At 42.6% G+C, this 27452-nt stretch overlaps 1 protein-coding gene across 7 annotated transcripts in view; it reads right to left on the bottom strand.

Annotated features, from left to right (window-relative positions):
* Positions 1–10: 10 nt before the first annotated feature.
* eif4g1a (eukaryotic translation initiation factor 4 gamma, 1a) overlaps positions 11–27452 on the bottom strand; it is a 28677-nt gene continuing 1235 nt past the window's right edge. Inside the window, exons 2-33 of one of the 7 annotated variants that reach the window (XM_086042620.1) lie at positions 24669–24791; positions 24479–24565; positions 23182–23214; positions 21594–21614; positions 20175–20354; positions 18032–18131; positions 15180–15290; positions 13827–14020; positions 13520–13612; positions 12979–13054; positions 11961–12896; positions 11102–11190; positions 10779–10959; positions 9487–9620; positions 8946–9065; positions 8419–8823; positions 7451–7597; positions 7133–7369; positions 6908–7012; positions 6394–6675; positions 5591–5696; positions 5407–5503; positions 5013–5314; positions 4152–4267; positions 3890–4062; positions 3672–3797; positions 3143–3224; positions 2946–3044; positions 2115–2255; positions 1912–1993; positions 1701–1838; positions 11–1167 (exon numbers count right to left, since the gene is read on the bottom strand). In XM_086042620.1, coding sequence (XP_085898746.1) covers positions 986–1167; positions 1701–1838; positions 1912–1993; positions 2115–2255; positions 2946–3044; positions 3143–3224; positions 3672–3797; positions 3890–4062; positions 4152–4267; positions 5013–5314; positions 5407–5503; positions 5591–5696; positions 6394–6675; positions 6908–7012; positions 7133–7369; positions 7451–7597; positions 8419–8823; positions 8946–9065; positions 9487–9620; positions 10779–10959; positions 11102–11190; positions 11961–12896; positions 12979–13054; positions 13520–13612; positions 13827–14020; positions 15180–15290; positions 18032–18131; positions 20175–20354; positions 21594–21614; positions 23182–23214; positions 24479–24565; positions 24669–24743 — 5250 coding nt within the window. In that variant the 5' untranslated portion in view covers positions 24744–24791 and the 3' untranslated portion in view covers positions 11–985. The remainder of the gene's footprint in view (positions 1168–1700; positions 1839–1911; positions 1994–2114; positions 2256–2945; positions 3045–3142; positions 3225–3671; positions 3798–3889; positions 4063–4151; positions 4268–5012; positions 5315–5406; positions 5504–5590; positions 5697–6393; positions 6676–6907; positions 7013–7132; positions 7370–7450; positions 7598–8418; positions 8824–8945; positions 9066–9486; positions 9621–10778; positions 10960–11101; positions 11191–11960; positions 12897–12978; positions 13055–13519; positions 13613–13826; positions 14021–15179; positions 15291–18031; positions 18132–20174; positions 20355–21593; positions 21615–23181; positions 23215–24478; positions 24566–24668; positions 24792–27452) is intronic. The other 6 variants (XM_086042622.1, XM_086042621.1, XM_086042624.1 and 3 more) reach the window with 6 other exon arrangements.

Below are 27452 nucleotides of genomic sequence, written 5' to 3'. Positions count from 1 at the left end.
AAAAAAATAGTTCACTGCAACTTAATAAGTCCTTTATTTGCAATGTTCCTTATCTTTCCAGTTTCCGATGCAAAAGAAGCCATAATTTCTTAAATAAAGAAAGCAAAAAAATATATTTACAAAATTCCAATAAAACTAATAATCAAAGGATTATCTAAAGCACCTCTCTGCATCCGGACAACTGCATTATTTCAAAAATAACCACAAAAAAAAAAAAAAAAGTTTTTTTTATTAGTATATATTTACAGAATGCTCCAGTTTCCCACTTGATGTAGAAAAAGGCTTCTGGATATTTTCTGCTTTAACTTTCTATAATGCATCAAGTCAATTTCTGTAGATTTCAAGTTTTAATGGCGATTGGGTGGCGAAGTGTCCCTCCACAGCGGAGGTAAAAAGACCAAGAGTCAGTCGGCGTGATGACGAGGAAGCATTGAGATCACACCACATTTGTGTGCGTCTGTCCTCTTAAAATCCCAGCAAGAAAAAGCGCACCCCTCCCAAAAAAAAAAAAAAAAAAAAAAAAAATTTTTTTTAAAAAGAAGCCAGCCGACCAGGCGATGTTGCTTTTTTGAAACGCGCTTCAGTCATGCTGGGCGACCCACTACCGACAATCATCTCACAGCTCGGCCAAAAAAAAAAAAAAAAAACAGCCCGTCGGTCTGCGGTGTGGTGAATTTTCATGGTGATGTGGCGGGAATATGTCACAACCTGCATGAGCCATCCTGCTGAATTACTTTTCAAGTTTATTTCACGAGGAGAGCAGGTCGGTGAAGGGGGAACAATGAAGTAGGAAGAGAGAGGGAAGGGAGGAGAGAAATGATTGTTTTCTGAGTCAATCCCTCAAAAAAAAACAAAAACAAAAAAAAAAAAAGAATAAAGATATTTATCCTCATTGAGGATTTTGATTTTGAGTCTGCCTCAACGGCAAGATCGTCCCTTGAATCGCTACCTACTCGTCCTCCGGGCCACCTGAGGGCGGCGGCGTTCAGTCCTTGTCGGACTCTTCTTCGGGCTCGCGCAGCCAAGTGAAGAAGGCGGTGACGGACTTGAGGGCCACGCCCTTGCCGCTCTGCTCCGCCGCGTCTTTGCTGGACTCCCATTTGTAGAAGGCCTCCTCCTTGATGACGTCGGCATCGTACAGCGCGTCGAAGAACATGCGCAGGAGGTCTGCGTGGGGGAAATAGCCGCAAGGGCAAAGAGACATTTCGGTTGTTCCCTGTTTCTGTTGTTGTTTTTTGTTAGGCAAATCTATGATGTTTCTTTTTATACATATACCGCATAGTTAATACAACTAGGTAATAATAAAGCAAAGAGTCAATGATTTTTCGAGATTTTGGGGTGGTCATACAAAATGATGTGTGTTTGGTTGAAAACAGAAGTAAGAAAAAACACAAATTTATTCTCTCCGGCCTCACCAAACGGCAGGGCCATGTCAACTGTTTAGCTTAGTCAATGCAGCGGGCCGCTAAAAAATGCTTGGCTGTAGTCTGGACACACCTAATTTGAACCATAAAGAATTTTAACCGAGCCGATTTGGGGGGAAAAAAAAAAAAAAAAAAAAATATATCGACCAAGAAATGCTATTAAAAATAAAAATAATAATAATAAATGATGTATCCACTTTCACGGCTATAAAAGGTACACAATCCGGCTCTAGTGGTAGAAACGCTGAAATGGCCTAAATGTTAAGGGAGACTCACTTGCAGGCTGCTCCATCTGCACCATGAGTGCCTGCAGGGCGTAGAGCGCCTGCAGCTCCTTCTGCTCGTCGCTCAGGAAGCCCTGCAGCAGAGTGGCTCTGTTGTTGATCAGCGGCACATCCACCTTGTACGGGTCCCCTGCAAGCCAGACGCCGTTGAAAGAAGGCAACTTTCGAACTAAAAGCATTCACGTAGACGGTGGCCGTCTTACCTGTGATAGCCAACTGGCACACGGCGGTCATGAGCGCACGTACAAACTGGTTGGAGGAGCTCTGCTGCTCATCCAGATTGGCCTGAAAGGGGCAGGGTGTTAGTTTTTTTTGACCAGGTCATACTGTTTTCCTGTGGGTATTCGTTTTTCAGTTAGGGCTTGGGCCTGAGTAGTACATAAGGGTTAAAGAAGGGAGTAAGCACCTCCACCCAATCTTTGACCCGCTGATCGCTGGCCTTGTCTCGGAAGAGGCGGTCCAGCTCTTGCCTGAGCTCGTCCGCACTCAGCGACTTCTTAGTGCTCTCCTTGGACTCCTGCTCCTCGCCAGTGGTGAACTCTACTTTCTGAAAGAAAAACAAAAACTTGGCTCAAAGTTGTACGCAAAAGAATCGGGCCTTTTATATCTTCATTGAGCACAAAGTGAGAAGGTACATGACCTATTGGCAGGTTAAAACGTGTTTCTGACCTTTATAAAAAAAATAATAAATGAAAAGAAAAATTTTCATTTTAAAATTGAGAAATTCTTCCTATAAACCAACAAAGTTTTGTTTTTCTTTGCTAAAAGGGCTTTTTCAAATTTTTTTTAGATAACCATTGTTTGGAGACTGTATAGGCGTATTTTATATACTGTATATTTTATATAGTTAAATCTCACACTGACCTTTATACCACCAAGCATTTTTAGTGTGTATGTTATCGTACATACATATATTTTTCAATTATAAATATTCAATATTATAAAATAACTTTTGATTCAAAACTAAAAGACTTTCACGTCCCCTCAAAATATGGTCATTATAGTTTATCATTTGAAAATGCATATTTTATTTAAATGTAGTCTTTAGTATATTTTTAAAATTTTTAAAAATGACATCTATCTATATAAAATGGAGATTTGGAATCAATTTGAAACTATAACATTTTTTTTTCTTTTTAAACGTATCTTTTTATTTTATATTAATACAATAATTTTAATGCATTAATGTGACAATAGAAAAATAATGTATATGATAATGTATAATAACGTAACACACCTGCTCGGTGACAAACTTGTTGACGTCTTCATTCTTGGAAAGGAAGTCGCTCCAGTTCAGTCCCGCGTCTTTCCACAGGGTGCCTACCTTACTGCGAGTCTGGCGTAGAATCAGAAAAACTCAAAATCAGCATTGCATCCCCTCAAAATGTTCTCCTTCGCAATAGGGACAAAATGAGCAGTGGTGCATGAACGTACCATCCCTTTGCAGAGCAAGTGGAGGATTTGCACCAGCAGCACGCTGGCCTTCTCCAGAGGCAAGAGAGGCTTGGCGATCTCCCTGGAGGAGCAATCAAGACACAGTCAAGCTTTGCACTTCATTCTTGTTTGTTTAGTGTGACGCACAAAAAGTGAACGCAACATCTTAAAGGGGGACGTAATGGCAAAGTGTCTTTATAATTGCTTGTACACAAATCGGAGCCGTCTCTGGAGTGCCTTCCCACCCCATCAAGTGTGAAATTTAACAACCTTGTAAATATTTTATCTGCTTTATTTCTGAAGATTATTTTGCGAGCCAACTGCTCTGAATTTTGATGAGCCGCTTTCAATTGACAGACGGACCATGCGGTCTGAAGCTCTCTCCCACAAACCACTGCTCCTGATAAGCGGCGCACGATTGTTCTGTTATGTTGACGTGTTTTCATTGGTACGAGTCGTGTCTTTCACCTTTAATTTGTTCTGATGGCACCATGTGATTAAAAACAAGTGCTAATATTTTTCAGATCACCTGAAGAGCTGCCCCATAGGGATGCCACCCTCATGGAGTATGGGGGTGATGATTTCAGCCAGGTAGAGCCAGATGTGAGGTATGTCTATGGCCATGTCTTCGGCAATCTCCAGGATCTCTAGAAGCCTGCGATAACAAAAGCATATGCAACTCAAGCCTTACCGTTGTTGCTTTTGGGGGTTTAACGGTGCGGTGGTGAACACCGAGTCGGGCCTCACCCTTTGAAATACTGCGGAGCGGGCATGGTCCCCGAACTGGTGAGTTTATGCAGCAGCATGCCCAGGTGCTCTCGAGCACTGGTGTTGCGTTCCAGCGTCGACTCGACGCCCTGTCGCACGAACACGTAGAGCAATGCGCTGCTGTTGAGTTCGGCCACGCACTGGATCGCCTCCTACAGTGACAGAGGAGGAGAAAGTAGAGGTGTTTGGAGCTGTACAGTGGGTCGCACGCGTCCGACAATGGCGCCGTTCGCGTTTGTACCTTCAAATCTTTGATGTTGAGGTACTCTTCGATGATGGCAGTGGACTTCTTCTCAACCTCCTCTTCCGTCAATGCTGGTTTAGGGAGAGAAGGAGCGGGGGCACTCTCGCGCTTGGCTAAAAGTGAGGTGGTATAACAAACAAAAATTCTACTTTACTTATTTCTTTAAAAACGAGAAATTCGTTTGCAAAATAAGGCTCACTCTAGAACCCAGTCAAGACCCGCTGCAAACTAATCATCTGCCATTTACTGGGGAGTGCTGGTATTATAACTTACAACTATACAGTGGGGAATAGGGACCGGACCGACCCTTGAACAGTGAAAATTTGCATATAATTGAGGGCCACTGAAATGCATTGCTTTTTTTTTTTTTTTTTTTTTTTACACACAAGACTGATAAACCTCCAATATGCATTTTTACCCCCACCCCCCAAAAAAGAGTGCGTGTGCCTCCATAAGTAGGTGATTCTGTGGGTGCCGAACTGCAAGTATGCGAGGGTCCACTGTAGTAGAAGAAATGTTTATACAGACCCCCGCAGACCCCCCCCCCAAAATTCTATTGTGTGAGCGTTTTGTAAAAATGTGTGGACTAATTACACAGCCATGTGAAACACTGCCAGTTTTTGACATGGATACGGAGTGGAACTGGTACAGAGACTTGTGGAACACGACTAGTTTTCTACTATAACCTCAAGCAATTTTTACATGAAATGTCAAATGTAAAAATCTGAGGATACAGCCTTTTGGAACAGTCAATATCTATCTACTGGGGTTGCTCAGATTATGACAACAAATTTCCACTCATACAGCAGCAATTTAACCCAAATTTGTAAGCAAGTCAACAGTCAACTCTGCTTGTACCTGGGAGGTCTTTGCTCGGGCCTCTGTCCCGGCTTCCCCTGTCTCTGCTGCCTCGGTCCAGGCTGCCTCGATCTCTGCTGCCCCGGTCCCGGCTGTCCGTCATGCTGGCCACGCGGCGCACGGGCTCATTGGAGGGCCTGGTGTCACCACCCCTTCCGCCACGCTCCTCCGTTTCTCTGCTGAAGCTCCGCTTGGTGATTTGGCTTCGGCTGCTTCTGTCGTCGCGGTCAAAGCGGTCAAAGCGATCTCGGTCGCGATCGGCCCGGTCTCTGTCGCCGCCTCGCTCGCGGCTGGAGCTCGATCTGCCATTTTAGCAAATGCATGAGCAGTGAGAAAACTTAAGTGTTTTCTGGGTGCACATAAATGACGAGAAGGAGCTAAGAATGCTACTGACCTCTGAGGAGCTCTACGATCAGAGTCTGTGGAGAAGGAACTAGACTGCTGCAGGGCACCAAATCGATTGACCGTGCTAGTTGTTGGGCGACCAGAGTCTAAATCAGGAGGGCAAGGACACGTTCAGAATCCCCATGGTCAAAAAAAACGTTTTGTGAGTAAAACATGCTTTGATGCACTTTTACCTTGGTCTCCAGTTGCTGTTTTAACTCCCATTCCTCCACTGCTACCTTTGCCCCAGCTTTTGCCTGACGGAGCCAACCGCTGATTGTTGAGGTCCGGATTGTCGGGCTAAATGAGAAGCACAGGACAAGGGTTTGGTAAAATGAAATCGTTAGCTGTAAAAAGCCAAAGATGAGAGTGCCTGAGACAGGGCTTTTCCTGCATATGAAAATTGGAGGTGGCCACCTCAACCGGCACAAACACCTCTTGACTTCATAACAACTTATTTGACCAGTCAGACCACAAGTTGCGTCTTTTTTAACTGTAGTTGCAGTAGTACACCAAAACAAAACTGCACCGGTCCTAAAATCAAAGAACCAATTTTTAAGAGACCTGCACGATTTTTTTTTTTAAATAACCTAATTGTGATTTGGGGTTCTTTTTGTCCCTCAATATTGCAATTTAATATGAAGGTCCTCTTTCCATGAATTTTAACAAACAAGCAAATTACTGAGTATTACAATAATTTATACATAAATATCTTAGTCTTACTAGAGTTTAAAAAAGGCAAATGAACCATGAATTAATATCGAAGAGTTTATCTATTTCAACTAAGAGTTGTTAACTTACTCAATACTTTGACTTGCAGACCTTTAAGTGTTCGCTTTTGGCAAAACCATTAAGTCAGTCAGTAATAAATCAGATGACAAGAATAATGCAAACAAATCTGTGCCTTATCACCTTTCATGAAAAATTATATAAACACATGTGGACTGTACTTGTTAAGCACCAAAACTTACTGAGGCAGGAAAATTTCTGTTCTAACCTTAGTGATCTTGAGGCGGGCGGTGTCGTAGGGTCTCTTAGTGATGGGAACCGTGTTCCAGCCCTCATCCTGGGGTTGGCTGCCCCGGCCACCTCCCGGTGTGTGTGGGCCCCGGCCTCCCATACCTCCACCCATCCTGCCGCCACCTCCACCCGTGTCCTTTTTGGACATGAGCTGCTGCTGGACTTTGATTTGCTCCCTGTGCTCTTCCATCTCCGCATCCTTGTGGATCTGGTCGATGGTTTTAGGACCCTGGTCTCCTCTACGGGGCACCCAGTTACACTGCGGCACAGATGACAGAAGGAGGTTAGAATACAAGAGACTTGAAAGAGGACTTTGATTAATGCCCCTGCCCCCCGCCTCTCTCCAAAGGATTGTTAGGAATCCCTTGCCTTGCAGCCTCATCATGGAAAAATACCTACAGAGGTATTCCCATGCCTGGATTCCTGTAATTTTTGCAAGCGATGCTGTATCCAACTGAGACTAATGCTTCTCCAGAGAATTCAACATTTACCTGTCTGAGGTCCAAGACGTCTTGCAGCATGAAACGGATTCGTGACGATGTTTTTCTCTCTTTGATGATCTTTTCCATTTGATTGAAATACTGATCCATGCGGGGCTGAGATGGATGAAGAAAAACAAGAGTCATGGATCACAACCGCAAAATAAATGCATAAATGAATATATGAATATAAAATACACAAATCAGTGGTAAGCGGTGTGCGTGTTGCTTGAAAACCTTGGCTTTCTCGAAGTCCAGGTCCTTGCCAATGGTGGAAAGCAGCCTGCAGAGACACTCCAAAGACTCTTCGTCATGATTCTTCAGTAGTTTGACCACACAGTCATGCATGATGGCCTCCGTTAGCATCTTGAGCTTGAAGAGTTCCCCGATGAACTTGATGTTGCCCAGCGAACGGCGCCTGGCCTTGTCTCGGGCCTCTTCCAGCTCCAGGCGCATGCGCTCGCGCTCTTCGTCCTGTGGGTACGATGTTGAAGCGGGTCAAGATGACATAACGAAGTGGCTGATACGGCGGCGGCCGGTGATGTGATTTCTTACGTCTTTGGCGGCCTCCATCTCTTTTTGCTTTTTGTCCAAGAACTCATCGTCATCCTGGTCCTTCTCAAACTCTTTCTGGCAGCGGTTGAGCAGAAGTTTGCGGAAGGTCACAATGTATCCTGGTTTGTCTGTGGTGGGGACTTTCAACTGAAGATAAGAGAATTAGAAAATTAAAAGTTAATTTTTACGTTAATGGGGTTTCCGCATTACATATATCAGAGTTGTTTTTTTAAATTATATTATCGTTATTATGAAACCCAGACACACTGACTTGAGGAAAAAAAAAAACAGGGCATATTCGGGATGAGCGGGGAAAGAAATCATCTCGAAAAGAAAAGTGAAGATCTAAAGCACCTGGCTCAACAGCTCCCCAAAACCTAAAGTCGTCTTTGGAATTTTCCTTGAAAACATGAAGTTTTCCCAGAAATTCAACATCTACGAAATAATATCACAGCCTACGTAGCAGACAGAAATATAATTCCAAAATAATTTGAGATCTTAGATATGTGGCTTTCACACAGGCCCGAGTTTATTCATCTTTACTGTTTCAATTGAAGAGGAAAAAATAAAGTCAGTGCAAGAGAAGCACAGCCTTTAATTAAAAAAAAAAAGAAAGAAATCGAGTGGTAATTACCAGCCTCTTTTCTGTTACAAAGATGTCGATATTGTCATTGTCTACAAACATATACCATAACCATATACTGTATCACGTTTGACTGGTTCAATAAATAGAAAATGAGGTGTACGCTCTCCCGTATTTAAGAGTAGAAAGACGCAACAGTGCTCCCGGCTCTAGTGACAGAAAGGCGGTTATGCGCTCCCCTCCTTAATGGGTTAAAAAATGTGTAAAAAATTGTTGACTAGTGTTATTACTTTAACGGCCTTGGTGCTATCTTAGACTGCCAAAAGCAAGAAAAATTGAGTTTTTTAGGGATTAGATGATGTTAGGTTCCACGACTCCCACTTACCCCCGAAAGGCAGCGGCACATGGAGGCGTACGCCACGGAGAAGCTGGGCTCCAAGATGGCTTTCTCAAAGATGAGGTCAATGGCGCCCTTCAGCCTCTCCTCCGTGTCTATGGTCAGCTCCTTCACCTGATTCATCAGCTCCTGGAACTTCTGCGGAGTCAGTTTGTTGAGGATACTACGCAGTCGCTTCAAGATCTCTTGTGTTTGGGCTTGCTCAGGGGTTAGGTCTTCGTTGCTCTCCACCGTGCTGTCCTCATCGACACGGCTACGGCCGCCCTTCTTAGCTGAGGGCTTCCAGGCTTTCTCGGCCTTGTTTAGCTGCACGTCGTCGTTGAGCGACATGCTTGTGATGATTTTCCGCGGCTCTTTCCGCTGACCCTGCTGGGAACGCCGTGGCCCGGGGGGCTAAAAAGGAAGAGCAGCAGGATTTTTTATTTTTATTTTTTTTAAATGAATCAGACTATTTTATCCTCTATCCACTTGAGCCATTTCAATACGCAAAACAAAACAAATGAAAATAAACTAACTGGTCCACGTGGTCCTCCAACTGATCTGCTTCCCAGGTTGCCCAAATACGAGGGGGTGAAATCTGGGCCAACATCTATCATTCGAACTGGGTCTGCAGGCCGCAGCGGAGTCTTGTTCACCTGAAATTGAACAAAGAATTTTCCCTTCCTAAATGAAATAGATCAAATCAGTTCACAATGGTCCAGGAATAGAGTCAGTTCGAAGTTTTTTTATTTATGTCAAAAAAACATAGGGTGAAAAGCTCAAGGTGCATACTTTTTAAGAGCACTTGCTGTGGCGGGGATATTGCTACGTTAACGCAAGTCTACATAAATCCTAGCCACGCCATATCGATGCAAATATATGACATATACCTGTACAAAGTGTTAAAGCAATTATGTTCCGTACCAGTGGGCCAACTTTAATCCTCTCACACATTTAAGCTAGGGCTAACCGGATTCACTAAATAACTGTGGGTCAGCTTGTTGATTCGGCCCAACTTATTAAGGCATGAAAAAAATGTTATCCTGTGGCAACCAGAATGAAGTGGAATGCACCCACCTTGTCCAGAACCACGTCATTGATTACAGGCAGGCCTTCGGGTTTGTTCATGCTGGCACTGATGAACTGGAAGCCCAGCAGGAACTTTCGGTCGTAGCGTTTTTTCTCCTCGGGGTTTATTGGCTTCCATTGTTCTGGGTGATGAACGAAGACAGATTTAATGGGACGAGGGGAAAATTCAAGTGCAATATATGCGTTCCGGGTCTTGTTGCCACACACACACCAGTGCAAAAAACACAAGCACTATACACAGAGTTGGTCACAGCCTGGTAGAGCAGAAACTACAGTACGAGGCTTGACTCCCGAGTAGAATCTTGAATGGGGCGAATGCTATTTGGAGGAGTGTGCTGAATTTTGAGCAGGTCTCCTTTTCACACAGCATGCTTGCAGATTTATGTTATTTGTCAAAGAATAGAGACATGATTTTACATATCTGCGTGGCAAATGCTCATTGACAGCATTGCTAGAGAAGCATGAATGTAAACATCATGGTTCATGACATTACAATGCACACAACATTGTACATTGCTTGAAAAATGCTTTTCCCCCAAACTGATATTTGTGATATATTTTGTATCCATTTATTATTTTATATATTTGAAGTGTTTTATAGATAAACAAAGAAAGGATTAGAGCAAATTTTCATTAATTTCATAAAATTTTAAAGAAAAACCACCTAATCTGAACACATATTGCTTTTGGAAATGAGATATAAAATTAGTGTTACACATATTGTATCAGGATGTAAAATTGGGTCCATTTCGCACAGCGCTATTCATGAGGCGCAAAACATATTGGCAGTCAAGAAACAATTACTTAAAAATAGAAATTCACGATACAGAAAATGGCATAATGTGTGTGTTTAGAACTTAATCATTTTAAACACTGAGGAACAAATGCTCATGGGTGAAGCGTGAAATCTAAATCTGGTTTTGGAATTAAGTATGGCCCCTACCGAGTCTATTGTCAGAACACTGACTCAACCTTTGAGCCAAGGGAACATGTGTGACACTATCAAAAATTGCACCAAATAATGACTCACATTTTGCTAAGTGTGAAATTGGGGCCTGTTTCTACTCAGTTATTCAACTGTTGTATGAATGAGCACAGGTTAACATTATCTTCTGCCATCTAGTGGAAGAGCATTTTACTGTTCTGAAAGTCACCAATATGTCACTGGCATAGTAACATGACCAAAGATGCAGTACATTCTTTGTAATCAACAAATACAATTTTCAGGCCTAAGTCAAATTGGAAAATTCCCAGCAGCGGTTGATAGTCCTAGGACCTACCTTCTTTGTACTGGTATTTCTTGTCAGTGGACTCAGCTATGGATTCCGGCTCTGCATTTTGCTTGTCCTCCTTCTCCTCCCAGGTCTCATCCACCACCTCAACGGGAGGTTCAGCTGGAGCAACAGGGACAGGGTCGGCCTGAGTGGACAAGGGCTCCGAGGCAGGCTTGGCATCCTGCTCCTGGGGTGAACAAAACAAAGACCAGACGAGGACACAAGGTTCGCCTTAAGCGGTGTTTTGAAACAAAGCCGAGCAAAAAATATCCATGGCGTCTGTGTGGGCTTGTAGCGATCTTTTTGTTCTATGTCCTGCTGATACAAACCTCTGTGAAGGCATCGAGGAGGTCTCCAATGGCCTCCTTCTTGTTGATTTCCTTCATGTTCCTCCTCTTCTTTGGCACAGACGTAGCAGCTTCAAGAGGAGAACATGGTGTTAACAAGTGCATGACACAGCATGCAGTGTTCCCCCACTATATTGCAGATTTTAATACGACCATTTTATTGTTTTGTTACAGTATACAGACCTTTCAGTGTTCCTAAATACATTTGATTCTTGTAGAGAATCTAGAGTCGCACACCTACAGTGTGTACTACAACGTTCTGTCACAACATGCTGAGCAACAGAAAGAGGTTCAGTAATAGTTGCCATTCCCACAGAATAGTTGCTTGTTGGTATTGTCGTAATTTTTCTTTTTGTTTTGCTGCTGTGTGTGTGTGTTTGTGCGTGTTGAAATAGCAGTTGCTTGAAGCTTTATAATGACCGCAAGATACAACTTTCATAAGCAAAATTATATAACTTGGTTGAGCAGCTTGGAATTTAAATATACAATGTTTAATTTTCTTTCATACTGAGTGTCAGTTTTACAGTAAACTTCAGATGGTAGTGACAAAATGCTTGAAGCAAGCACGCTTCGCGTCTTATTCTGAGAACTGCGCGCGCGATGTGGTGGTAACAGGCACTGAATAATACTTCCAAAAAATGTGTTTTAATAATTCTAAGTGTGTTATGATAAGTTGAAATGTGATTATAATGTGCATGAGGGGTAAAACTATTTTTTAAATGTTTTTATACGGTCTGTATATAGCAGATATTCACTAATTGTGGGCAGTTGGGTCTTGAAGGTGTACCCTTGCGATACTCAAGGGTTCACTGTATACTTATGAGATCATACTCAAGCTTACCATGCATAGTAGATTCCTCTGTAGGACAGTTTAGAGCAACTGGAGGACCTTCCTCACTTTTTGCCACCTTCACCACTTCCTCTTTTTTCTCTTCCACCACCATCACCACCTCCTTCTCCTTCTCCCTCTCCTTCTCCCTCTCCCTCTCCTTCTCCTTCTCCTTCTCCTTCTCCTTCACCTCCAGCTCCAGCTCCAGCTCCACCTCCTCCACAACTGGTACTGCCGTTTTCGCCACAGGTGTGGATTCCTGAGATTGAGAAGCGTCTGGCTGGTCGCAGGGTGTAGTGTCTTCCTCACCTAGTTCCTCCACGTCCTGAGGAAGGCCGTTGGAGAGAGGAGGCTCTGCTGGTTCCGCCAGTGTGGGCTTGGGTTCGGGCTCGGGAGCAGCATTCGGAGGCGGTGAAGCAGTGGGCTCCTGCACCGGGACTAGCGGCGGAGGCGATTCGGTTGCCATCTCTGTAGGCAATTCCTCTGTTTCCACAGCAACAGGGGCGACTACTTCTACAAGTTCAGCAACAGGCTCTACCGGTGCGACCTCAGCGGGCTCTTCCTTTTCTTCCGCCACCTGCACTTCCTCGACTTGCTGCTTTTCTGGCACTTTCTCGCACGGAGCCGGGGCAGCCTGCGGCTCCTCCTCTTGTGCCGTCGAAGGAGAGGGGCAGACGGGAGCGTCTACCGTGTCACCGACGTTAGTGTCAACTTCAACTTCCACCGCAGAGGAGGCTGTTGTAGCGGGAGGGAGGAGAGCGGGAACTGGCTGCTCCTCCGCCAGTTGGGCCGGCCCCTCAGGAGCCAAGTCAGGGGCAACAGGTTCCAATTGCGCGGCCGGCACATTCTGGTTATCCGCTTCCTGTTCGACCTCCAACGCGGGCTCGGAGTTTGCAGTGGGAGGAGGTGGTGGGGTCTCAACACTGGCAACGTGCTCTACATTGTCATCTGTTAGGGGGGGTTGGATGAGTAGAGATGAGTCAATACAACCATGCTTGATTTTTATCCAGAATAGAGAAAAGGCACGCACCTTGTCTTGTGGCTACCGTAACAGGCGGAATGACTTCACCGTTAGTCTGTGCAGGTCCAGCTTCTGTGATGTTGGCCTACAATCGCGCAAGGTTACCATTTAAATACTCACAAGGCGGCAAGAGTCAGTTTTAGTAAAAACTGAACGATACATCTAACACAGGGTTTAAAAATGTATTTTGTCATCCTCACAACAAAGGTGGCTTATGTTCCTTGTTTGTGTGCTTTAGTAAATCAAGCTATTTAACTACCATTTCCATACGCCTTTGTATCGATACGATCATCATTTGTGAGAGACAATTTGTTTACAGACTCATAAGAAATTTAGGCTGTCTTAGAAAGACCACAAACAAAAGCTTTTCTTTTGGTTGCTCTTTGTACAAGAAGGAAAATAAAAATCGCCATTTGGAAACATGCTTTAATCTGGACAGGAAGAAACGTTTTGGAGTTAAGATTTCAATATTCCTTTGGCCCACACTGGACATTCATAAATAGCTGTGCAGTGTAACCACTAAATGTTTCAGAGCTTGTTTGATTCCGACCTGTGGTGGTGTTGGTGTAGTGGTTGACCTTCCACCAGACATGATCTCCTCCGTGATATCTCGTCCACCCTGGTTGGGGTCACGTATTCTGATCTGTTGTTAGGAAAGGGCAAACTTTTGGTTAGGTTTCTATACTCCTCCATTAATGGTATGTAAACATCATGCCACTAGTGATCAATAGCGACTGACTACCTGAGTTTTAAAAGATGAAAAGGGAAAAAAGAAAAACTTTTGTTATTTTGAAGTAAAAGGGGAAAGTTCCACATTGAACAGACAATAACACTTTTGCGCTCATTCAGTTAGTGACCTCAGACAAGAGGTCCGCTGCCCTTTTGTTGGGACACACTACCGGTTTACGTTCCCTCTTTGGTGGGCCTTGTGTCGGTGCTGGTGGCTGCTGAGGAGGGGGGGCTGGTTGCTGTTGCTGGGCAGGGTTGATAATGACCTGTGCGGGCTGGACAGACGGAGAGTACGGCGGCTGAGCTGGGTAGTATGCTCCTGCTGCAAATTGGAATTCGACAACAACAAGAAAAAGGTTCAACAATGAGGAAAATCACATGTTTGCGGCAGAAGTGATAAATATTGTGTGCTTTTCATACGACAAGGCCTAACCCTAACATCAGAAAAAAGTCATTGGAGTTGTCAACTGCTCATTTAAGTGAAGCCTGCAAAAGCAGGAGAATAGGATTCCATGACCTTGAAGACAATTGTAAATGTTAAGCAGGATACTCGCATATTAATAATCAGGCCACATTTGAGCATCCCGATTAGAGGTGTGATTATTGTAAAATTATTCTCTGCAATTATCCTCTGGTGGGGGTGGTGTTAGTGATTATTCCCTCCCTACTCTAATATTGAACAGGTTCAATATTTCCGATCGCAAATCCTTGTGTGTGTTGTCAGCACCAATTAAGCGAGGAACACAAACCAATAATCTCGCTGAATTTGAGCAGCTACTCTCACGTCTGCAAAAAACGAATTATCGGATGTCTCTGAAAGATTATCCTGGCCCATTATGCTGTGGTATTTGTATTTCTTCATTTTCCCCTTGAGCTACTCGTAGAGCGCTAACCTGCTCAGATTTGTTTTCCTTACGTGGAGCTGAACAGCAAAATTTACAGGTGTTTTAATCATGAATGGACTAATAAACGTCCTGGTTCAGAATTGCTACTCAAACAGTTCACTTCAAGATGCTGTTGACATTTTTGACATCGTGAGACATGATAACTGGCCAAGCATCCCTTGCCACCTAAGAGGAGGTTGGGTGGAGACACGGGAAGACTCAACAAAAGCCGCAAAATGGCTGTGCTATAAAATAATATAGTTGGACATTTATTGGCTGATTTTAGGATCAAACCCCTGTTGCCAATTTTGCTATTCAGCTCTCCTCGTTAGAGAACAGCAAAAAGTATGACAAGTGCATTCAAAAGTTTAGCCTAAGTTCACCTTGTTTAAGTTATATTGCACTTTAGGTTCATCCTGGAATTGCCCCCATAAGCCCAATATCCCTAACTTTAAGTGTATATTTCAACAACAAAACACTTCCCGAGAACAGTGGCAGCGTGCATGCAGGTCCATTAAAAAGTGAAACACAATGACAACATTAGAGACGAGAGGCGCCACTGAAGCTGGCCGACACGCACGCACGCACACTACTCACCGGGGTAGCGCTGGGAGGTGAGAGGAGCACCGTGGAGAGAGAGACGGCCGTTCTCTCGGCCGCCGCCTCTCCCCCCGCCACCCCGCCTCTCCCTCGCAGCAAGAGAGGGCTCTGAACCAACGCGGCAAGAGGAGGAGGAGGAGGAGGAGGAGGGGGAGGGAGGAGGAGCGAGGGATGGGAGAGGGAGGGAGGGAGGAAGGAAGGAAGGAAGGAGGGAAGGAAGGAAGGAAAAAGGACAGGAAGAGACAGATGCAGAATGAGTTATTGAGAGGATTCAGAGGAAGCCGGGTGTTAAAAAGGTCCCATGAAATGAATTGTCCTTACGAGACAGTATTGGCTGTCTTTTTAAAGAGAGGTTTATTTTAACGTCTTCAAAACAATGTTTTGGATGCTTTTATGTCATCTAAGGAATTGTGTAAACATGTAACTATAAAACATTGGCCAGTTTGTTCGATATGTATTTATTTGTATTTAGTGAATTTGCTTTGTTTTGCTCCACTGTCTGTAACCAGGTTGGCATGTAAATGAGAATTTGTTCTCAATTGCCTTATCTGGATGAATAAAGGTTAAGTAAATAAAAAGAAATTTCTCATTAAGAATTTAGTTGTTGGGAGTGTTCCGAGTGAAATTTCAGGATGAACCAAAAAAATGCACAATAAACTTTTACAAATGAACTTCATTTAAATCTTCTCTAAACATTTGACTTTTTGTTTCAGTACATTTAATAAAACGTGGTGTTCTTCAACAACAAGCTGAATTGTAAAATTCACAATAGGTGGTTTTTTTCCCTTCCACTTCGAAGCCTGCAACCTACTGGTGAGGTGACACTAAATAACATGACAAGATTTTCCAAAAATGACAGTCAGTCAAAATGCTGACTCTGATTGGAATGGTGACTTCAACCAAGTACAACACAGCAAAAAAAAAAAAAAAAAAGAAAGAAAGAAAGAAAATTTGAGACTTTTTTGTGTAGGAAAACAATGACCTTTCCACCAATAAACTCATACAGGCCCAAATTCTCCCAGTTGAACCATTAAAATTACTGTATCATTTCAAATGATGTCTTTTGCCCTAAAACGGCACTTAACTAGTACAAAAGGAGTAGTATTCATGAGAAATGCAGTGTGGGCTGTAGAAAAGCTCATGTACATTCATAATCAAGTTGTTTTTGCCAATTTATTTGTTATGGAGAATTTTTGATACGTTTTAAGTGCTCATTTCATGTTTTTTTTGTATTTAATTAGAGAAGTCCACAAAGATGGTGGCCACTGATTTGTTGGTGTTGTCTTGGTCTGATGATGTCTAAATGTGGACAGCATTAAATGAAAAGAGGACTGTTTAAAAACCAAACCTAACTGAACCAGGAATGGTATTGAATGGTCACCGATGACGTTTAATACGTCGACACGCACATACCCTCGAGTGTCGATGATGTAAATGTCAACGTCAACACGTGCATACAGTCAGTTGTAAACAAGTGCGCACAGCAGAAAAGAAAAGAGAACAGCAGAAATGGCGGCGCCGCCGGTTCGTGCGTTCTGGGCGGGAAAGAGGACAGCGCCACCACGAAGCAGCTGAAAAGCGGACAAGAAAGTCCAAAGTATGGACATATTTCAACGAAAAGCCAAACGACTGTAGCGTTTGTAAAGCCGAGTTAGTGTAAAGCCGAGTGAGGAACGAACACCTGAAGCGACGTCACCGAGGTGCTGCTGGAAGACGACAGAAAGCAAAAAGCTAGAGGATCGGAAGTTCATCTAACTACTAACTAATATGACCCGGTTTTACTTAAGTTGCTGTTATGTGCGATGTATTATTAACGCGCATCGTTAGGTTTCATTTTCAAAAATCATTGTGATAATATTTCAGTATGCACTCTGCTTTATCTGTCTATTTTTAAGATTAAAGAAAACTGATGTTACACAGTTTTCCCCCTCACCTCCAAAAACAGGAATGCACACCAGGAAGAGCATCTCAACTCAAAAGCATTCTTACAATGATTGTTCAGGACAATGCCCCTCATTCGACTTTAAGAGGTATTTCTTTTTTAGTTATACATGGGCTGCTTAACATGAGCTCACACATTGTTTCACTGTAATACGTACACAGAGAAATACCTCATTCATGTTCACACATCATGATGCTTGCCTAAAAGAGATGTGAGTGTTCATTCAATACCAAAAGTTCATTTTTTTACTTTAATAAAGAATTTTTTTTAAAGTGTTCAGAAGTGGTTTTATAACATATTAATGGTCAACCCAAAAATTGCTGGATTAGTCAAAAAATGTATTGTTAAACTAATCGACTAATCGGAAAAATAGTCGATAGATTAATCGGGAGCAAAATAATCGTTTGGGACAGCCCTATTCCGTATGTTTTTACATGTTTGTACATTCAATAGTTGGACACGTACTACATTCAAAAGTTGTGTCAAATGAAGGTCACCTGTTACATTGCATTTTAGGTTCATCCTGAAATTTTGTTCCAAAACAAACATGGCTGACTTGTTTTGCGAGTGGTGTATCCTATGTGGACAAAGACAAATCTCTGGTCTCAAAGCATTTCATGGAACCCGTGAGGTAGCGTGATCTGAGACTACAGATAGAAAGAACGCAGGCCAAAGCAGAACAAAGAGCCACAACGCATGCACGAGTGTTGCGCTCTGCCAAAAACATACGACACACAGATCAGCCGTTCAAACAAAACCCAAACGCAGCCAACCCGGTGAGCGATGAGGTGAGGCTAACATGGGCGGTGGACTAAGACTAGTAGTTGCTTTCCTTATACATGACAGATGACGATGAATTAGTGAGGATGAGGGAGAGGATCCCTTTCCGGCGGGTTAAGTCTCTTACCATAGCCGGAGTATTCAGCGGGGCTGGTTCCCGGATAGAAGCCCGCAGTACCGCTGGTCACGGGATACTGCTGAGTAGGTGGCATGTATGGGGCCCGGTACTGCAATAGCAGACAAACAGCAGAGAGACAATTACATTTCTGAGGGCTTCGAGTACATTAAGGATTAAAGTGCTGGGTTCAGTGCAGCACCCTGTTTTTCACCGTTTCCACTGTATTGTAAAGCAAACCACAATATCAAGCTTTTCAACAAGTCTCTTCTTGGCGTAGCACTTGTTGAAGTACAGCAAGCGACAAAAATGTCACATTCATGTTACAATGGAATGTAAGAAATCAAAGGGCTCATTTTAACAATACCTTGCAATACCATAGAGAGAGTGGCCGTGTCAGTTTTGTATTTTTTACTTAACTTTTTATTTGGGGGTGGGCGGGGGTTGGTTACAATAGTCTTAAAAGTTCATTCGTTGATTACGTTCACTGAACACATGAGAAATGAGTGCAAACTTGACATTACATCACATCACTGGCCATGCTCAGCAATTATTTTCTACAGTATAGTAAATGTGCTATGCACTTCGAAGGTGTCATTTTAGAGTAGACCATGTTTTATAGTCTCTTCTTTTCACAGTACTAGATTTACCCTTGTGTCACGGGTTGAAATACCACTCTCTACCTTTATATTTTTTAACTATGTTTATAACTTCTTCCAGCTAGTTGGGAGTAGTAAACGAGACGTTTTGTTTCAAGTATTTATTGTGGAATTGAACAGGTATGCAGTCAAACAGTTTTGATGCTGCTTGTGACGAATCTGCAGAAAGGAAAAACAAAATTACTGGACTCCACAGCTGGAATCGGGAACCAGTTCACGTGGAAGTCAGTTGAACTCTAACACAAACTGGCTCATTTACGTGCCCTACTCTTATCTATCAGCCACTCAAACAACTGTTGGCCTGAATGTGAACAATGCATCACCACACAGCGCTGAGGCGTTTCGCCAAAAAATGCGATAAGAATGGCAAAGAACAGCAAACGTGACAGTAAACAATGCACTGCAATGGGTGACTGGCGACTCGAGCTATTCTAGTGAGGTCGCTCGCCGAAGATTACCGGAGACTGCTGAACATTTGCATTTTCATCGTTAGGCGCATTGTTATGGGTCTAATTATGAATATGGGTGGGTTGCGTCATAAAAACTAAAGTATGCTTAAAATAGTTTTAGCCTTTAGTATTACGCAAAAGATGGTTGGCCAAAATTACTTTACACAAGGTCTTTAAATGCATCGTCTAGTCATCTAGGTCCCTTTGTTCTATCAGGCACGATATCCATTCTTGTTGCTGTCGCTTTGTACGGTGCTCGACGGAATAGGCCATAAAAGGCAAAGGAAATTCCAACTGTGGCGTCCTAGATAAAATCAGCCGTAGCGACACTCTCCGACTTGGAGTGAAAGTGCAACACGTTTTCAAAACAACCCATGTGGGTATAAAGAAACGTGCGCGTCATTGCCACGATGTGTGTGCAGACGGTGCCCGCGGGAGTATAAAGAAGCCTTGAGTCCTCAAGATCTCAACCAGAGCTGATTTAACCTCTCTGTGTTGTCATTATACATAAACGGCTGTTGTTGTGCCTATTGTGGCGGCATGGCTCAGGTGGTAGACTGGTCATCTCCCAACCAGAAGGTTTGTGGGTTCGATCCTCAACCCTTGTGACCCTATCGAAGTGTCCCTGAGCAAGATGCTGTACCTCCAGTTGCTCCTGATGCTGTCGTTGGTAGGTAAAATGAGGAGACAGCGTTAAAGCGGTTTGAGTAGCGTAGAAAAGCGCTACAAGTGGTTGTAGGATGTAGTACGGGGAGTTTGGTTCTTTACCTTCTCAATGTGTGCCTTGAGATATCCTTTGTTGTGAACTGGCGCTACGTAAATAAAACTGACTTGAAGTAAGGCATAGAATGTACAGGTATCGGTTCTCAAATGTATGCAGTAAAAAGGAAAACAAATAAAAATAAAAAAAATAATTAAATTCTCATTCAGATACCTGAAAATTCTACTTCAGTACCGTCCTGAGCCTTGATCACTATTTAGCCGTCAAAACCTAGGAGATCTGAACCAATCGCCTGTGTGGCAAAAACAAAGCTTGCGTGACTCTACCTGTCCAGCGGGAAGGAAGTAACCCTGAGGGGAGCCGGCGAACGAGAGCTGCTGCTGGGGAATCATCATCATCTGGGAGCTTGGCGGGTAGACGTGGGGGGGTCCTACAGGTCGGGGGCCGCTGCTTGTTTGGACCCTCGGCGCACTGGTGGCCATTGCCGGACGGTTTGAATAATAACCCTGAAGACATGGGGGGGGGGGCCTGATTAACAAAACCGCTCGCCTTGGATTTCTGATTAACCCGTGTGACTTTTTGCCGTGAGTACATGGGTCCAGTTACGCACACAAATGCCTGACCTGAGGTGGATGGCATACATCACAACAAATGCAAATTGTACATGGCACACTTAGACTGTACAGTGTTCCCCTGTTATATGACAGTTCGTTTGTGGCCCTACTACTACTGTGCAGATTTTTAAATTGGAACTCAAGGCAAACATTTTCTTTGCACTAATATATTCTACGTATGTGCCCATACTAGTCTAAACATTGTATTCTTATTAATATTACAATTCTGACATCACTGCTCGCCTGTTTTCTTTTTGGTCACGTGACATCCAAACCCGAGGGTACTTTGACGTCAATTTCAGTCAACGGCAACGAGTGGTACAGGACAAAATGGCAGTGCCCTGACACTGAGGGAAATGAATGGATTAATTTGCTTAATTCGTATTTCACAAACGCAATAGTAATCCAACTACCATGTTTAGACGAGTGGAGGCACATATGACATATTGCAAACAAAATGTTGGACTTGACTTCTACTTTAAGCCGTTGTTTACATTATACTTGTCTATTCCCAGCGGCACGCCTTTGTGTAGTACCCTGCTGTGCCACAACATGTCTGGTAGCAATTAGGTCTACTGTTTCACTATCGGTTATTTGATTTATAATTACCCAACACTTATGCTAATTTCCGGTAGCCCAACTATAGCGTGCTTCAATATATCGTCGCTGTCCTGTGAAAAACACTTATGTCCAATTTTAGAGAAAAAAAAAATAATTTTCACAATGCGGTGTCTGTAACGCATAAACACCATTCACGTAAAAAAAAAAAAAAAAGAAAAAAGAAAATTGAAAAAAATTGACGTGTTTTTCTCATGACAGTAATGTTAACATTTAACCTAGCAGACTTACAGAATGATCTGGTTTGGTTCAACATGTTGGTGTTTAAACTAAGAATATTTAATTCTCTTTTGCTTTGTCAGTTTTACAGAAAACCTTAACTGGGAATGAAGCAAGCACAACTTTCTCCTTTTTTTTTTGGAGAACTACACATGTATTTCGAGGGATAAATCTCTCTAGATGGCGGAGTTCATTTTTTTTTGTGGGTGGGTCTGGAACATGCCACCCGGTGCTGAACGGGGGTTCACTGTACTGATGTTTCAGCACTGGCTGCAGGGAGAGAAATGCCATTACCTGTAGCGCTCTGTATCCACCCTTCAGCCGCACAACACACAAGCAGAAAAGCAAGAGAGGGAGTGAGATTAACGTGAGAATGGAGACAGTGTGAACGAGTGAGACTGCCAGACATTGACGAGGAGGGGAAGGGGAGCAAGGAAGGGGCTAGGAAGAGGGGTGGGGGTGGGGGGGGGGTTAGCAGGCAGAGAGGTGTGTATATCTTGGGCCAAGTACAGTGAAGCCTGGCAATGGCGTCTACGCATGCAAGTCTTTACAGATCCGGAGTCGAGTGAGATCCTGGCAAGTTGAGCAGGATCCATTTTTAAGTTAGTAGGCGCATGCAGGCGGAAGGGGCTAACAACTATAGTATGTTAATGACTAAAGCAAACTTTACAATCATGTGATGAGGGCGATTACATTGAACAATGACAAAATTTGTATATGGACGGTTATTAGACACTTTTTGATGGAATTGTGGAAAGTACCAAATCTTTCTCAACACAAATTTTAATTTAGCTTGTGGAAAATATCAAATCATTTAGTTACATTTTCATACATGATATTTTCCTTGAAATTGTTCAGATGGGCTTCTTTTGAGTACAAATACACTAGTTTTAGGTCATTGGTGGCAGGGGGATTTGGGGAAAGCTATGTTTACTTGTTTGAAATCTTGCCAAGTCAGATTTTCCTGTTCTACTGGCAGACCATTTTGCTTACATCAAGTAATATATACTCATCTCGTTGCTTTTTCTCATTTTTTTTAAGACCACTTTTTGCAGTGCAAGTACTGAATGAATTACTCTTGCCATCACACTTTGTCAGAGGATTTCTACAGATCCAATCAAATGGAAATGAGCCGTGGGGCCAAGTCTTGCATTTTTCTGGTGGGGTGGGGGAGGTTGTTTTTTTATAAAGGTTTGGATATTCTGAGTGTGAAAGTTTTCAACAGCTGAACCAGGAAATGATCTTGACTTGTTCAGAGAACGGAAATAAAACATTCTGCTGGTTCAACACTTTCAGCACACAACTACTGCTACGGCCATTTTGAAACACGTAGTTGTCTTGGGAATGCTTGAAACGGAGGTGTGCTGCTACAATTTGGTTAACGCAGTGCACACACGTTCCACAAACAAAGCCATTAAGATGAAGTCCTTGCCATGAGGGTGTAATTTTATAGGGAAAAAAGATTATTTAAGTGTTCTAATCTTACAATGTTTATTTTGATTTTTACATATTAAGAGCACAGTGCTTCCTAGTGTTGGTTGTATTGGTAAAATATTACACAAGACGTGGCTGTCACTTACAAAAATTGTTTTGCAATAAAATGAAATTAACGCTCAACTTTGATGGTTCCCCTGCACTTACTGTATCAAACATGTTGAAAAAAAATTGAGAATCAATTATGAGATCCGACATGAGACCTCATTTGCAGGCTCTCAATAGATAGCTTCATGAGACTTTTGCCATCTCTTCTAACGTCAATTGACAGAGGAGCCAAGGAGAGGTCTAAAATTTCCACGCATTCTCAGCTACTTCGCCAACAACATGCACTGTGCTAAGGAGACACAGGGGTGGCAGGATGCGACTGTGCGGGTGGTGTTAGTACCTGTTGGTGTAACGTACGGGGCCCTGCGGCAAACTGGGAGGACAGCAAAACACAGGAAAGAAGTCAAGATCACACCAGAAAAATAAGCAATGACACACACGCACACAACAACACACAAGCAAAATTAGCTCAAGTAAGGTAGAAGTTGAGTTCCAAAGGGGATGGGAAATTTCCAGTAATTTGGGAATTGAGGGTAATTTAAAGGAAACGTATCAACATTTTGTTATAAGCAGACATCCAAGCAAAATCAATAGGCAGTGATTATTTTGCCGTGACCTGCAACTCTCCTGCAAGTGTTATTTCACCATGAACGGCTCTGATTGGTCAATTGCTAGAGCGAGGAATTCTGGACCTGCCGAGAATCAGCCATTTTACCGTGATTACAGTAGTTTGGCCGTGAATAGGTTATTTTAGCGATGTATATGTATGTATATGTAGATGTATAGGCTGCCGTGTTACGGATCTACTGGCTTCCACATTAACTGATTCCTGATTCCAGCTGTGGCCGTTAGGGCAATGTCAGTCCAATATGCTTATGTTTCTTAATCATAACAATAACTTAACCATAATTTTTAATAGATTAAACTCTTGGTCTTTTAAATTCTTATACCAGCCTGTTTTTTTAAAATTAATTTGACCTCTTTTTATTTTTAACTTCCTACTTATCCAAACCCTAATCATTTGCATCAAACTTGTTAAACTGCGAAACGGTTCATTTCTTCAATAAATACGTGAAACAAAACGGCTCGTTTAAAACTCATAACTGGCTGCAAACATAGTTAAAAAAATAATAATGATAAAATAAAATAAGATAGAGACCAGATTCAAACCCGTGATGAGAAGGAAAAAAGCAGCACCTTCGGGACGACTGCTTTACCCACTACACCACGAGCTGGCACACTTTAACCGGCACAGAATTTGTACTTGTGGTTCTCGCGCGATTCACGGTAAAATAACACTAGGTGGCGAGTTGCCAGTCATGGCAAAATACCCTCTGCGAAATATTTCTTCTTGCCCACAATCCATTTGAGCATTAGGTAAGATGGATGGATGGGTGGATGGATAACCACTTATCTTAGTTTGTACCATGTCAAGCTATTTATTGGACTTTAACTGCTTGAATTTCAATAAAGGTTAAAATTGAAAAATTCAGAGGCGGTCAAAACTTCTTCCAAGATCTCTACTGAAAGCCAACCTTAATGTTTGTAAATTCCTGGTATGTTACCATAAATTCCCAAGTTTCCAAATTTGAAAACGACTTGATTGCTTTCCAAAATCATCACACAATGGATCATACCTGTCTTGGCTGTGGAGCGGAGTTCATCTGAGGGGGTGGAGGTGCGGCGAAAACAAGAGACGTGGGCTGCCCAGATCCGTAGGCGGCCTTTAAAAAAATGTTTTAAAAAGTGGGGGTGGGGATTTACAAACATGACCAAGTGATTGATTGCGTCTCTCCAAAGAACACCGATTTAAGAGGGGTCACTTACCTGTGTCAATCCGGGGGAGGGGGCGGGGTTTGGGACAGAGGTGGGTCCCGGTATAGGCTGCGGTGGTTTATTCATTTCACGTTCTTTTATGGTTCTGCATTAGGGTGGCGATGTGCTGCCAACCTTTTGAGAGGGGGACGGGGGTGGGGGGGTGGAAAAAAGAAAAACACACACACACTTATTAGTAACAATATGGTGAAAGGATGAAAACGTTAACTTCATTAATCATTTCAAAATACAAATAGCACTGTCTAGTTGGCAGCAAGCAAGGGTGCGGTCTACGGTTTCACCCATGATAACACCACCACCGCCGCCGCCGCCTCCCTTCAGTGTCTCACTTTAATTTGCATGGCTTTTGTTGGCTATAGGATGAGCACTTGAGGCCTAATCACATTTGCATATTACTCCAAGTCGTTGAGTTTTCACCTCCAGCTATCGCTAGGCGTTCCATTCTCCATTGTTGTTAAGACCCTGAGCAAAGCACATACGACTGTACAGTAGGTAGTAAGCAATGAAAAGATGCATTAAAATTAAAAAAAGAGTCTATAAAGTCTCTTTACATAAAGACACAGCTGTGGAAAATTATTACAAAAATAGTAACTATTTAATTTTTTTTGACCAATTCAATACACCTCATTATAGGGCTGACCAATTATTTGAATTCAAATCGACATTGCAGTGTAGCAGACCACAATTTTCAAATAAGAAAGGCTATAATTCGGGGAAATCGGTCGCTATTATCTTTTTCTATACGTATATATTTTAATTTATTTATACAGTGTCTACATAAGTTCAGTGCTTCAGTGCAGTCCACATGTTAACTTATACTGACTGTGTTAATGCAGCCAATAAACCTTTTAGAACCCAAATATTGGCAGTATTCAGGTTTTTAGAAGCCATGTAAACGCCTGCAATAACCCGAATATGCCCTTATTCGGGTTTTTAAAATTCCTAATATGTCTGGGTTACTCCCTTTCAAACGCGAATATGCGTGCATGTATACGGCAATTGGAATACGGCAATTGCACGGGACACTCGCACACTTGCATGCTCAACAGCGAGGAATCTTGGTCTTTGTAGTACAGGAAGTGCTTGTATGTGCGCTGTTTAGGGCGCAACCCACCGGAAATACACGTTTAGTGATAAACAAAACATGGCGAAAGCTATAGTAGGTACCACACCACACTTCTAAAGCGAGGAGGAAACCGTCTGCTTCATTGGTGTGGTAAGTGACATGAATATAATGTGTTTTATTGACAGAAGCAAGTAACAAGCGGAGATGATGTAAATTGCTTCACGTCCGTGCACCGCCGTTACAATCGGGTTATTTAAATGTGTGGGGTAACCCTTTCCGCTCAAGCCATTTAAACGGGTTATTCCGAATGACTCTGAACTTTTGACGGAATTTTGACCATAACCTGAATATTGGCTACATGTACACATAGTTAGTGACTCATGAAACAAGTTGAAATGATAAAACCACATATTCGATTGCATTATTGTTGAAATCTGACTTATGACTTCCTGTCTGCGGTTTACGCAGCACTTGTTTGGTAGACTGCAAGTCAAAGTGTTTAGTAAGCTAACAAATGTAATTCAAGTAGATAAACTGTCTTCTGCCTTGCCTTTATTACAGCGCAAGCCAAACCTATAAAACCAAAACATTTATGTATAACACATCTGATATTGTTTGTTGCAATGTATTGTTTGTGCTTGTTAAAAATAAATGAGAAGAGGATCTTGGGGGGGGGGGAACACAATCGTAATATTAAGGAATAAAGAAAATGTAATTACATTATTTTTCTAAATCGTTCAGCCCTTCCTCTATATCACCAAAACCATTAGTTGCACAAAGCACATCAAGACGGTGCTCAATTTCAATGGAAGCAACAGCATTTGTCCCAGTTATCTTTAAAACACCATGTACAGTAGACAGTTCAAGGGAGTTGAAACTGGTGAACAAGGTGGTCTGGGAATTGGGCCATCTCTTGCAATCCACCAACCAGTCTGGAAATGTTTGATTTGGGAAGACACAGACATACAGACCTCACTATGTACCTCACTGAGTACATAGAAACAAATCTGATCAACAGACCTCGAGAGACTTTTGTAATACATTAATTAAATGTAAAGAGCGTGACCACACCATAATCTAAATTGAGTGCAAAATGCGACGTGATTAAAAACTTGGATGATTAACCTCTCAACAACTGCTTTTGTAGTATTTTCGTCAGCTGTAAAGAGACTTGGTGGACACCCTCTGTTTAATACTTTGTTCAAGTGCACACGAATTGAACATGATTAAAATATTTGAAATCCACTGACATTAACATTCTGTAGTTAACAAATTTCGTTTTAATTGTAAAGAGACTGTGGACTCTGTAGTTGAGTTTGTTATGTCACCAGTGGTCGGGGCGGGGGGGGAATTGGAGAAAATGGACACCTGAGGTCAAAGCTCATTTTCAGTGTCACTGGCCTGTGCTTTAACACCCCAAAAATTACAGCGACCTATGTGTGTACTTTTAGAGGGAGAGGGGATAGAGGGAATGCGAAATCATAACTTGAACATAGTTTGCAGTTTAATTCTCGAATTGTCTTGACATCACTTGCTAATACGGCGACTGACGTTAGCATTAGCTAGCGCCACGTTCTTTTCAAGGAAACTCACGGTTAATCATCACTCGGTTGCTCAGTATCTCCAGCAAAATAAGTTTTGGGACACCTACGGTGAAGTTAAAACAAAAATGTGAAGCTACTTAAAAGAGTAGGTCATCATTGGCAGTG

Source organism: Filicampus tigris, chromosome 10, assembly GCF_054856515.1.
Source record: "Filicampus tigris isolate MCC_2025a chromosome 10, RoL_Ftig_1.0, whole genome shotgun sequence".
Taxonomy (NCBI): domain Eukaryota; kingdom Metazoa; phylum Chordata; class Actinopteri; order Syngnathiformes; family Syngnathidae; genus Filicampus; species Filicampus tigris.
Note: the sequence above shows the minus strand (reverse complement) of the source record. Positions and strands in the feature narration are given on the sequence as shown.